Source organism: Oreochromis aureus, linkage group 12 (genome assembly GCF_013358895.1).
Source record: "Oreochromis aureus strain Israel breed Guangdong linkage group 12, ZZ_aureus, whole genome shotgun sequence".
NCBI lineage: Eukaryota > Metazoa > Chordata > Actinopteri > Cichliformes > Cichlidae > Oreochromis > Oreochromis aureus.
In genome coordinates, this window is record NC_052953.1 from 13,257,552 (window position 1) to 13,270,532 (window position 12,981).

At 38.6% G+C, this 12,981-nt stretch overlaps 1 protein-coding gene across 2 annotated transcripts in view; it reads left to right on the forward strand.

The window, feature by feature from the left end:
• The window catches only part of msh3 (mutS homolog 3 (E. coli)), a 59,481-nt gene that overhangs the window by 40,046 nt on the left and 6,454 nt on the right, over positions 1-12,981 (forward strand). For both annotated transcript variants that reach the window (XM_039620702.1, XM_039620703.1), the window contains exon 21: positions 2,706-2,892. In XM_039620702.1, coding sequence (XP_039476636.1) covers positions 2,706-2,892 — 187 coding nt within the window. The remainder of the gene's footprint in view (positions 1-2,705; positions 2,893-12,981) is intronic.

The window sequence follows — 12,981 nt, forward strand, 5'->3', positions numbered from 1 at the left end:
AGACACAGATACTGCTAACCAGGCTTGGTAGTGTTGGCAGATAAATTAGCAGTCCACTCTTTCATCTAAATATGATCATGTGTGGCTTCCTATGTCAGTAGCCAAAACACTCATATTTAGGCTTTCACCTTTTATATAGAGTATTTGTGTATTTCAATAAAACTAATTACCAGCTAAGCTTAATAGTAATTAATAGTGTTTGTCATAGTATTTTGCTCATCTATGATGCTGCTCTGCTACATGTGCTTCAGACCGTAGTGAGAATATTGCAAGTAACATAGTCACAGTCTGAACAAACTTTTCTATAACTAACATCCGATATACCTCAAGCATCTTTTTAATTCATTATATCCCTTTAAAAAAGGGTTTTCATAATGCTGTACGTGGGAAAACATATGTGCCAGTATCGAGCTCGCTGTGATAATAATGGACGTTTAATTCATCACTTGGGATCTAATAACCTGGCTAATAAAATGCAGCAACATGTCTGCCACACCTCTCATCCACAGGGCATGCGGTGTAACCATGGCAACACAGGTGTTAGATGCTTTTGTTGGAGGTTCATTCATAGACACAGAGCAGAACAGGAAGAGACAGATTTAGTGGTGAGAAACACCGACTGCCAGAGAGATGTGGCATCTGTGATCCAGCTGGAGTCGAGTTTCTATCAGATGAGTCAATGATCTGTCTGTCAGTCTGTGTGAAAGCAAGAGCTCTCAAATTGGCCTTGTAGCTTGTGAAGAATTCAACACGTTGTCATAGCATTTCCAATCAGTACATTTCTATTATTGTGGAAATATAGGTGGTCTTGTTGCATGCTGAGTTCGCGTCACTGATGTATTCCTCAGTCTTTTCTAATAAATTATTGTAATATAACAATAACATTTTGGTATTGTGATTTCAAATGTTTGTACTTTTTTCTGTCAGGCTTGCTGAAACGACTGGTTTTTGTTTCTAAGTCGTCATACTGGTCATACTGGTCATCTCTTCTCAGGCTGATGGATGCAACCTTTTTCCCATCTTCAGAAAACAGGAGAAGTGACTATCACAGAGATATTAAAAAGTGTGTTATTATAGTCTTTAATCTTTTATAGGTGCAGCAACCCGTCCACTAAATGCTTTTAACAATGCTAAGAGTTGATTATGGCTCATTTAAATGTGAGTAATGTTGAAGCAAACCTTAGAGTTAGTTTTAATATCTGTGTGGCCATTAATGTGTGAATAAATGAGATTAAAGAATTCATTTAAATCCTTTACACCATCAGCCACGTCTTAAAATGAGTTGATTTCTTTAACTTCTGTTCAATTTCAGAAAATGAACCCCCCACTGTTGCTCTCCCTCATTATTCACACCCATCATTTCAATCTCTTGTTCTTTTTTTCAGTGCAGAAATGTTTCTCCTAGAATAAGACTGTGTAGGAGCAGGTTCACTGTGAGAAAAATGGCAGATTCTTTGTTTGTTTGTGGGTGTTTGTGGGATTTCTGGAAGAACAACAGCAGTTTGCAATCCATAATTGTGGATTGCATTAGTGGCATGAGTAGTTTTTTGGGGGTTTTTTTATTGCAACTTCAGTGTGAGTCGTTTGTTTTCTTTTTTAAACACATCTGTCTTTTAGTATTTAATGCTTTCTTCCATGACCTCAACATATGGTTAAGTCCATAGCTTACCTGAAAAAGACGTGTTTTTACTAATTATTTGTTAGCAGGCTGACTCAATAATAATTTTTAAAAAATCATTAACATTTGGAGGCTCGCAGTGCTTACTTGGGCATTTCACATCATAAGGTAGTGTACTCCCAGTGCTGGTCCCAAGCCTGGATAAATGGAAGCACTGCATCAGGAAGGGGAAAAGTCAGTGCCAGATCAAACATGTGCAGCCGTCCACTGTGGTGACCCAATGGGAAATGAGGAAATGTCCAGAAGTTTGAAAACAAAAAGGTTCACAGTACTCTATGCAGTCCTATGAAAAACTAAGAACATCCCACCTTTAGCTTAAACAGGTAATAACTTTCTGTATGGCTTTATCAGTGTCTTACATCATCGTGGAGTAATTTGGTCCACTCTTCTTTTTTTTTTTTAACAATGTTGCTTCACTTCATTGAGATCATTTGTTTACGCTTAGTGGTTTTAAGGTCCCGCTACAGCATTTCCATTGAACTGAAGTCTGGATTTTGACTGGACCATTGTGGCACCTTTATTCTTTTCTTTTTTGGCCACAATGGTTACAAATTTGCTGCTCTGCTTTGAATTGTTTGTGTCTGTTTTGATGTGTGGTGTTTGGTTTTTGCTAAATATGGCGTCATGCAAAAACTGCCAAAACTTGTGCTTTCACAGAGGTGGTCAGTGATGATTACTTCAAGTACTTTTGATTAGCAGCACAGTGCTGTTAATTACCCTCTTAACTCCTATGGAAACAGTAAAGGTGTACTTAGTTTTCATATGACTCTCAAACTGTCCGTCACTATAATGCAGTGCTATCACTACAAAGTTTCCACAAGTAAACATGTAATTTTTTATTTGGTTTTGGTTGGCAGGGAGTCCCTGGCATTTAACCAGTAATTTATTGTTTAGTCTGCGATGTTGTACCACAAAAATGTTTGACTTCCTGATTGAAACTGAAATGGCTCAAAAGACAAAAATATTATGTTTCACTTTATGGTTGACTTATTTTCTCTGACTTTTTTTCCCTTTTCTGATTGATCAGGATGGGAGCCTCAGACAACATCTACAAAGGCCGCAGTACATTCATGGAAGAGCTGACAGAGGCCTCAGACATAATTTCCCGTGCGACCAAACAGTCATTGGTCATCCTTGATGAATTGGGACGGGGCACAAGCACCCATGATGGAATTGCCATTGCCTATGCCACCCTGGAATATTTCATCAAAGATGTAAGTGTGTGCAATGTGAGCTCTACAGTGATGGCATTTAAATAAAACAATTAAATTAATGAATGTGGAAATGAAAATTAGAAGAGCAATCAGTAAAAAAGCATAGGCAGGCTACCTGGGCTTGGTTACCATAGAGATATCTTTAAACATGTGCCAATTAATCCTTTTCATAAATCCTCAAACATTGTGGGATCTTGATACCAGCCTACTTAATCATAAAGGTAATTGCCTTTGGTAAAGAGGTGTGTGTGTGTGTGTGTGTGTGTGTGTGTGTGTGTGTCTCAATTTGTTTGCATACAATTATTTGATTGCATGTGCTTGATGGTGCTGCAGACATCCTTGAGTGTTTGTTTTAGAGTGAAATAATGCAGCAGAAAGGACAAAGACTGCTGCCATACCAAGTTCAATGTATTGACAGGAAACGGTTATTTGCAAATAATTTAAGTGTAAATTCTACAGACACACTTTATTTATTTATTTAGTTATTATAAATACACGGATCAAAAATTTGTTGGAGCATGTCTCTAAAATGGTAAACCTTATCTAAAATCCTTTTGGACCCTCTTCAGGGTCATCTTATTGGCCAGCTTTGAGCTTTTATTTTTAGATCACTCCCTTGCGCTGTGCCCTCTGCAATTTCACTACAGACCTCAAATTTGGGCAACGAACAAACATCAACTTCTGTTTCAAACTCACCCAAATGTTGTTAGAAGAGTCACTGCTGATGATGACAGCAGGGTCTCCAGATACCACTGAGCAGTTTTCAAAAGGAACAGCATGGGACATCTACTCAGTGACCTAAAAATGACACTTAGACTGAAAATGATCCAGAGAGGCACCAGAAGGTGATCTCGAACAGGAGACGAACACAAAGATTGCCTAACTTGACTGTGTACAAAAAAAAAGAGTTTCCTAAGCTGTTTTCCCTTTCTCATACGTACCACAGTCTTATGTCAGACCTGTTCTGACTGCTGGAAATATTCTTTTTGGTTTATTTAGGGGCGCTGCTTGGGCAGAGCGAGTAGGAGTCAGACACATTATGCCCACTTGTTGCTGTAAATTCACCAGTGCTGCTCCCATGTGTATCACACAGGCTTAAAAACCATAAAAGGCCTGATGTCATCGGACATTAGGGTTGCACCTCCATTAGGTAATGTCTAAAGAATCTGGAGAAATCTCAGTATGCAAGAGACAAGGCTGAAAATGTGGTGATCTAAATAATTAGTAAGTCATTACGTTATGTTTTTATTTACATATTGCGCAGCATGCCAGGATGTTTTGGACTTGCTGCTGCTATCCTAATAGACAGGAAGACATAATGGAAAAAGAAATGAGAGGAGGCACATGGAGGACTGCTTCATTACTTATGTTGCAGTGCAGCATCCTAAAATGCTGACATAATTAAAGCTGATGATACGCTGTCCATTGTCCACCGTTGTGCTTGGACATAATTGTGACCAAATCCGCTCTCACCTCCTGTCAGCGTTCATTAAACTGGCGTGGACAGAAGTTAGAAAAGTCTAATTTTAGCCAAAGGCAGGAGAAGAGTGGCTCACACCCAAAGGTTCGCTAAAGAGGGTAGACAGAGCAGCAGATATGTGCTGTTTCACCTCTGAATACCTGGAATGAGTGTTTGGATGAGAGACTGCCCGTGCGCATGTGTGTGTGCTCTGCTGGGAATATGTGAACTGGCGCAGTCAGGAGCCCTCGGGATGTTGCACAGTGTTGCGTATCTTTATTTTGGCAGGACAGATGAGCGGCACTTTGAGGGGGATGGGGGTCGTGTTATTGTTAACTGAAATTGCCAAGTCAAATAAAGTCACAGTATCTGTAATTTTCACGTTTTTGCTGAATTAATGGATCGTTACTGTCAGCACAGAAAACTCATTATGACTGCTTGACACAGGCTGAGTGCTTGAGGTTGTGGCATCAGTTTGGACACAGCTGTTTGTCTTCTCAGCTGTTTACGCTCGCAGTATTTTCCATCGTATAACAGACTAAAGAAAAAAATCAGGCTTCCTTTGTTCTTACTCCATGTTTTCTGATTCCATTTTAGTTTGGAATTACTCCTCTGATGCTGGATCTTTTGTCAAATGGGTCAACTGAGTTGGCCAAATTGTTTCAGGTCATGTGAAAGATGTTGCTGTAGAACAACCCGGCACTGATATTATTCGATGCTGCAGCTCCCTGGGGCTTCTTAGTCTGTTTTAAATTTTAGTTTTGGTTTTTGGGCTGGCACGCTCCTCTCTTATGAAACCTTTTTCTAGCAGAAACAGCAAGCGCTCTCTGCTGATCTTTCGGCAAGCAAAAACTGTTTTTTCTGACACATTGACCAGGCACCACCTGCAAAGAACCGAACAGCACAGTGACCAAGTTAATTATCTCGTGGGTAAAAAATAATAAAACATTTTCTATAGCAACAAAAACAAATAGTTATCTGAAAACCACATTATCCCCTTTTTAGAATGCCATCCATGCCAAATTTGGGTATGCATCAAACAAAAGTAGTCTTGTTATCCCATATGGAAAAGATATATATAAATCTTATAAAGTTTGTATCTGTCTTGTGTGAAACTTGTATGAAAAGCATACAAGAGTGAAAACCGATATAAGATCCCTTGAAAAATTGTATAAATGAAACTTGTATGTTTTAGATACTTACTAAAACAACATATGAAAGTAATGAGAAAGTGGCCACTTTCATGAGTAAATCATATAAGCCTTATATGATTCACTATATGAAGTAGGCCACATCTTGTGCAAGTCTTTTATAAGTTTTTACTATTTCTTTTCCATATGGGATAGCAGTAATATAAGACAGTGAGTATGTCACCTTTCTTACCATTTATGTTGTATTTCTAAATGTTTGATAAACAAATGTCTCTCATGCCTGATTAAACACAAAAATCAAAACTGGTTGAAAATAATTTTATTACAATGCTGTTGATAAGAAAATGCCCAAAGTCACTGAAGCTGATACACAGGCAATTTTGTAGTTTGCAGAAAACACACAAAAAAGACAAAAACTACAAGAAGCTAACAGACTTAACATACACACTGCAGAGGTTTGTGTTTTTAACAGTTGGTTGTGCGTATTAGTGCCCTCCAGGCTCCAGCTTCTCTGGAGAGAAAGGATTTATCAACTCAGATGGTCTACGTTGACCTTAGGGAGCATGCATTTAATCTCACACTTGAGGCGCATTGTTTTTCAGGCTGTTGTGGATAACCACAACACCAGATGTTAAGCTGACAGTCAATGGACTACGCAAGCCACAGATTCTGAATTTGGGTCTCCCACTTTATTCCACTGTGACAGATATTATCAATGGGTTTCTGGAGTTCTGCTTAGTGCTAATCAAAGCTTACAAACTGTAAGCAGTCACTGAGAGCTGGAGTTTTGATACTGATTTATTTCTGTTTTCCCAAAATTCTAGTCCAAATGCTCCAAATTGGATCGAGTTAACCTTGTTCAAATATGGATGAATAAACATTTATCTTTGAAAAACTCTATCCGGGTTTCATTTTTTGCCAGTTCCACATCAATCTTTGGACAGAGTCTTGGGGTTATGTAATTCTGCTGGAAAACGTAGAATGAAAATGTTTAAGTAGCACCTAATGCAGCAGGGAGATGCTGTTGGCACAAGGAAGGGAGCTCTCTGACTACCTGTTGTATAACAGCATTGATTTGTTAGAAAAGCCTTGCTATTAAAGGAAAGGCAAACAAAAGGGCACAAAAGAAGTTAAGCTTTTGCAGCAAACGGCCTCTTTAGCAGAGGCAGACATGCAGAGCCTTTCATACCGACTCCTCTACCTCCTACTCATCCTCCTCTGCTCCGTCCCCCTCCTCAACAGACTCAGCTGTTCACGTCAAAAGTCAGACTACTCCTCCTTTGACTTGGTTGTTATAGTAACACACCTTTTCCTGTCCCCAACATTCACCTGAGAGCTAGTTAAGAATGTAGATGGGTTTCATAACTTCACTCAATAATAGAGACAGCCTTGATGCAGAAAGAGAAAAATAAACTGGAAAGCTGAAGGGAAAAGACTTCTAAAACTAGAGGTTGCTTCTGGGTTTCACGTTGATGTCCATCCTCTTCTTAAGCCGTTGTGGACTCTTAATCACAATAACAGCATGTCCTGTTTTTGGCTCTACACAAAGTTTAACACTGCACACTGCTCCTTACTCGGTTTGCATGTGACTGCACTTGTGTTGTAATTTTACACTATAATAGCAGAGAGAAGCAAGTCCAGCTTTGTGGAGAAGTAGAACTCGCAACAGCTCACTTTTGGCTGCACACTAATGAGTAAATTTTCAGTGCAACGTACTGTATCACTCATGTGGGCGTAAAATAGTCTGATGTGCTCATGCTGATGCACAGAGCTCCTACAAAGACCCAAATGTGCTCCACAGTACTCTGCCCTGCGCTATGCTTGCTCTTCACTCATACACATGAATAAAATTCTGTTCTTTTGTCTCTCAGTACACAGTAATTCCATTACTTTCTCAAAATTTCAAGTTGTGACTTATTTGACTGCAAGACTTGTATTCAGAGTGTCACTCTGTTGTTTATATTTTATAGAAACATGCTTCCCAGCATGTGGGTCAGGACCCAAGAACAATATCTCAGGATAAAAACCAAAAGAGATGAGAAACAAACTGTGATATTCAAAGTATATATAATTACTGTTAACTTTTCTGAATAAAATACTAAATCGTTTTACTTCTTGGGACGTCTGAAAATGTTCCAGATTAAAAAAATTAATTTAGTTAAACCACCCGCAACATGCATACACACTACTGGCATTAATGAGGGATCACAAGTCGTTGTCAGCATTGTGAACCACTACCTTAGAGCAAAGATCTGTCCTGACTGAAGACAATCTGCTAAAAGTTTCTTCCTCTTAAAAGGAAGTTTTTCCTTCCCACTATTGCCAAGTGCTCATATAGGTTGTCTGATTGTTGTTTTTCCTGTATTAAGGTCCTTATGGTATGTAAGGTCCTTGCCTTACAAAAAAAAGTGCCTCGTTGTGATTTGGAGCTCAGTTTAGATGAAAACTCTGCCATGCAAGAAGTGTTATAACGCTAGTGTCCTTAGATTCAAGACTCAAGTTTAGACTTTGAGGTCTATTAAGAACCTATATTTAGCATTTACTTATTTACTTCACTTGTTATGGTGACTTTAAAGTGATCATAAAGTCATCTGAAAATTAAACACTGGAAAACTAAGTACATCCCATGATTTAGTAGCTTGTAGAACCACCATTAGCTGAAATAACTTGAATCAATCTTTTTATCATTGTGCCAGACGTTTTTGATCTTCTTTACAACATCAGTTCATTAAGCTTTGTTCGTTTATGCGCCGTGCCCTTAAAGGACGGAGTGTAGGACCCAGATTACTCCCAGATTTACGAGACCCTTAGTCCGACAAATACGGCAATAACGACGGCCCGCTTGCATGTTCTACAAAAAGAATGTGCTTTGTTGTGTATCTGACAGACAAACACCAAACCAGTTAAGTTGAACCATTTTTACAAACCAATTCTGGTTCATCCGTTTGACTCAACAATCTGCTTTCCCCATTCTCATTCTCCGTTACCGCCGTGCTTTTTCGGCACTGCGCATGCGCGTTTTACCCATATTCCATCGCGATATTTCATTTTCTTATCGTTGCCTAGCATTGTACCGGTAGTACCGTGAACGGTATAATATGGCCCAGCCCTAGTCTGGACTTTGCCTGGGCCACTGCAACACCTTGATTCATTTCTTTGTAGCCATATGGTGTTTATTCACTGGTATGCTTGGGATCATTGTCCTGTTTCATGACCCAATTTGGCCTGAGCTTTAGCAGTTGGCCAGATGGCCTCACATCTGAATCTAGAATACTTTGATATACAGAAAAATTCATGGCTGGCTCAAAGCCTGTAAGGTGCTCGGATCCTCTGGCTGTAAAACAAGCCCAACTCATCTATCTTGAAACACAGTTCTTGACAGTTGGTATGAGGTGTTTGTGCTGATAAGCTGTATTTGGTTATTGCTAGATGTGGCTCTATGCATTATGGGCAAACATTTCCACTTTGTCCTCATCTGAGTCATATTAAACAGATTAGGCTATTATTTTCTCTAGAGACACGTGGAAATGACTGTACACCGATGTTCCCACCCAGCCTGGTTAAACTTGAATTATTCTGCCAAGAAGAATGGCAGAAACCGTGTAAAAAGGTGTGTCAACCTTGAAAGATCTTGCCCAAGAAAATCTGAGGCGGTCATCGCTGTAAAAGGTGCTTTGAGTATTAAGTAAACGATGTGAATGCCAAGTAGGATATTTCAGACCTTTTTCCTGACTGTATAAAATTCTCCACCAAAATGTTCTTTGCTTTGTCATTGTGCAGTAGTGTGTATAGATTGATGTGGGAAAAAAAATAATGAATCCTTTTCAGGCTGAGATATGTCTAAAACCTAAATGAGTCTGCACTGTATGTTCTGTCTGTAAAATGTGAGTAGCAGTAAGTAAAAGTTCTACCAATAAGTTTTTTTGTTTACTGTATTGTACCTGAATACAATTTGAATATTCACATCTCCTTACCCTTAGTATCGAAGGGAAGGTGTTACCAAAAAAGTGTGAGCGCTGTGTAGGCCGTGTTTCCTTTTCCTTCTGCTTTAATAACGACTTGCAATAAGAAGAGGAGGACACTCTGTTCTTTGTAAATGGGTGAAGATGAATTGGCATTATACGCCCAACTAAATTTCAGGTGTGCCAAATATGGTCATGTCAAGTCATGGAAATGGTATCTCCCAATCTTGTTCATGAGTAAGAGAAGAGTAGAACAAGCTCACCAAATGTTCAAAGCGGTTTTTATCAGTGTTGAGTGGTGACTGTACAGACAATTTTGATGTCCTGTTGAAAATGTTGAAGCTTGCTTTCCATTCATTTGGATGTTTTGAATTACCTTCAAATTAACTACCTCCTGTAAAGATGTTGCAAATTGGCAAGAGCTGGTTGTAGGGGGCTTTAACTTTATGCTACTCTTTTTCACTGCTGCAGTCCTTACCTCTAATAAAGCGCTTGACTACTAAAAAGCGGTCTTTGTTTAAACAAAAGACGTCAAATTACACACCAGCGGTATATTTTCACAAAATCTTCCACTCTCTCACACTCAAGCACCTCACCGAGAGCCTTGTTACCTGTGTGAGCCGAGAATACAAAGGGTGTTGAGTTTGAACTGCATTTGAGTCTAATTGGATAGAGGGAAGTAGCAAGACAAAGAGACGGGAGTAGTAGTATTGACACCTCGAGCCTTTTTCCAGCCGATCATATTACTGGCTGGAAGCACATTTTAGAGCATGCATATGTTCTTGTTTTGCACAAGATATCAATATAAAACAGTTCTAATAAGTCTTTCAAGGTGCAGAAGCAGAGACCTGGACCTGAGACAAATTTGGAGCTTTAAACCAGATTTAGAAACATACTGGAGGAAACAAGGTGACTCAATACCAGGCAATCATCATCTTCAGGAAAGGGCAGATTATTAGTCTGTTTGCCTGTCTCTATGTGGCGGTCTGTATAGAATCTCCTGGTTCTGTAAACAAACAGCTGTATGCTAAAAGCATGGAATATGGAAACACGACAGATGACAAGTACGCTTTAATTGGTGATGTTACATCAGGCTATGTTTTCAGCTCATTTTACTGAAAAGACTGGTAAACAAAATATCTTTTTTCTTTTTTTTAATTAGTTTTTTAAGGTTTAAAACATTTGCATTCTAGAAAAATGGGCAGAGATAGTGAGAAATGTTAAGTGTCTGTTTTCTCAACCTCAAGGAGTATTTGTTTTTTTAACTGCTTGCAGGTAATAGTTTGGATTTTCACTCTTTAAAAATATGATATCTCGCCCAATGGTAGCAGGAATAAACTCTCACAACCCCATCCTGACCCCGGTAAGGATAAGCAGAAGAGAATGGAAAAATTCTTAATGATTTAGCTTTATCAATGACTAATTAATTAGTTAACTAATTGTTTCAGCTCTGATTTTCTTCAGCTCTCAGTGCACCCCGGGGTGGTCTGGTAATTACCAACCATTAGCACTTAATCAAATCATTTTCCAAACTGCAACCTCCTCCTGTCATGCTCAGTTTTTTTTGTCCAGTGTCATTAAACAGGTGTAAATAAAAAATTGCAGACTGCAATGATTTTTGGAATTTGTAATAATGCATTTAATATAAAATAGTACAACATAAACAACAGGGCACCATACCAAATATTACAACTTAGACATTTTCATTGATATAGAAAAAAAATGATAATTTTGAATTTGTTTTATTAACACTTTCAAAGACTACATATGCTGAATAATGCCATGACTGGATATGAAAAAGAGCATCTCAGAAACGGTGGGGAAGCATTCACAACATGTTTACCACTGTGTTGCATCACTTCTTCTTTAAACAGCACTCTGTAGGTGTTTAGGCACTGAGGAGAACAACTCCTGAACTTTTGCAAGCGAAATTATCTCCTAAAGCATATTAAATCTGCACAGAATTTGTGGTGTATATTTTTGCATTTTTTTGTTTTTTTTGATGAACCAGATGTTTTCAGCAGGTGACAGGTCTGACTGCAGGCAGGATAGTTTGACTGTTGCTTTTACTGCAAAGCCAAGCTGTCGAAGCATGAGCAGAATGTGGTTTGGCACTAAAATAGGGAAGACCTTGACTTCCAAAGACACTTTGTGAATACTGGCATATGTTGCTACCCAATATATATATATATATGTATATATCATTTGTCTTTATAGGTGTGCAGATTGCTTATGCCATATGCACTAATGCACCCTTATAACATCGCAGATGCTGGCTTTTCAACTGTGTGGCACATGGTCTCTCTCTCATCTTTAGCTCAAAGGATGTAGCTTCCATCCACAGAACAGTTTTCTACTTTGCATCAGTCTCTGTGGGGTTTTTACATTTATTATTAATAATATTAGTATTATTGTGCTATTAGAAGTTTTAACTTGGATTTGAGGATGGAGTGGCACTGACAGCAGTTTTCAGAAATGTTGCTGAACCCATTCAGTGATTTCTTTTCATTACATTACATGCCTGAGGGCCTAAACATCATGGCTACTCAGTATTAGTTTATGTCCTGGCCCCTTAATTACAGAGATTTCACAGATTCTTTAATATTATGCAACACAGAAAAAGCATGACATTATGCTATTCTTATTTTGTTTTTAAACTATTTGCCCACATTATCTTTCACAGACTGAAAGCGCCCAGTTTTAATTCTGGAAAACTCCGAGATGCCCTTAGTCTTGTTACTGCTTTGTTGCCAATTAACCTAATTAGTTGTGAGAGGGTGTTTCTTTTTTTTTCTTTTTTTTTTTTTTTTTTTTTAACATTACACAACTTTATTTTTTCATCTGTCCCACCTCTTTCGAAATGCAATTCTAGCATGAAATCTAAAACAGTAACACATTTCAGCATACAAGCCTTCATCAGGGAGAAAACATTCATGAACAAGTCTATGAACACATTGAATCTTTTCCAGTGGTGTTCCATCAATAAGGCCCTTCGACATATGGGCTTCCACCAATAGCAAGCTTACACTTAGGTCGAGAGTGAAAATGCCACCTATAGGACGAGTCATCAGAATAACCTGAGATACAAGACGCCAAAAAGATACCAACACACATTCAATCAATTCAATCCAAAGCTGCATCCGCCACAGATAACCATAAACGCATCGTCAAAGGCAAATAACGGTTCTAACAATACAGTTCAGTTTATAAAATAAGAAGTAAAATCAGTTAGTAGCCTGTAGTTTAGAAATCCCCAAAGCTTCCGTTTGGTTAAGACTCCTTTGTCTGTTACCTCTTTGTATTGAAAGAGGAATGTGGTCAATTCCATCGGCTTGCAGTGTAGAAGGGCTGCTATTATGAAAATCCAGGTGGTGCTTGGCCATGGGGTAATTAAATTTGCTCGTCCGCTAACCTATCCTGCAACCTTGTTTTTGTTCTACCAATGTGAAAAACTTTGCAGCTGGAATACTCTCGCCTACAAGGATATATTTCTCAAAACACAATCAAATTTCATGGA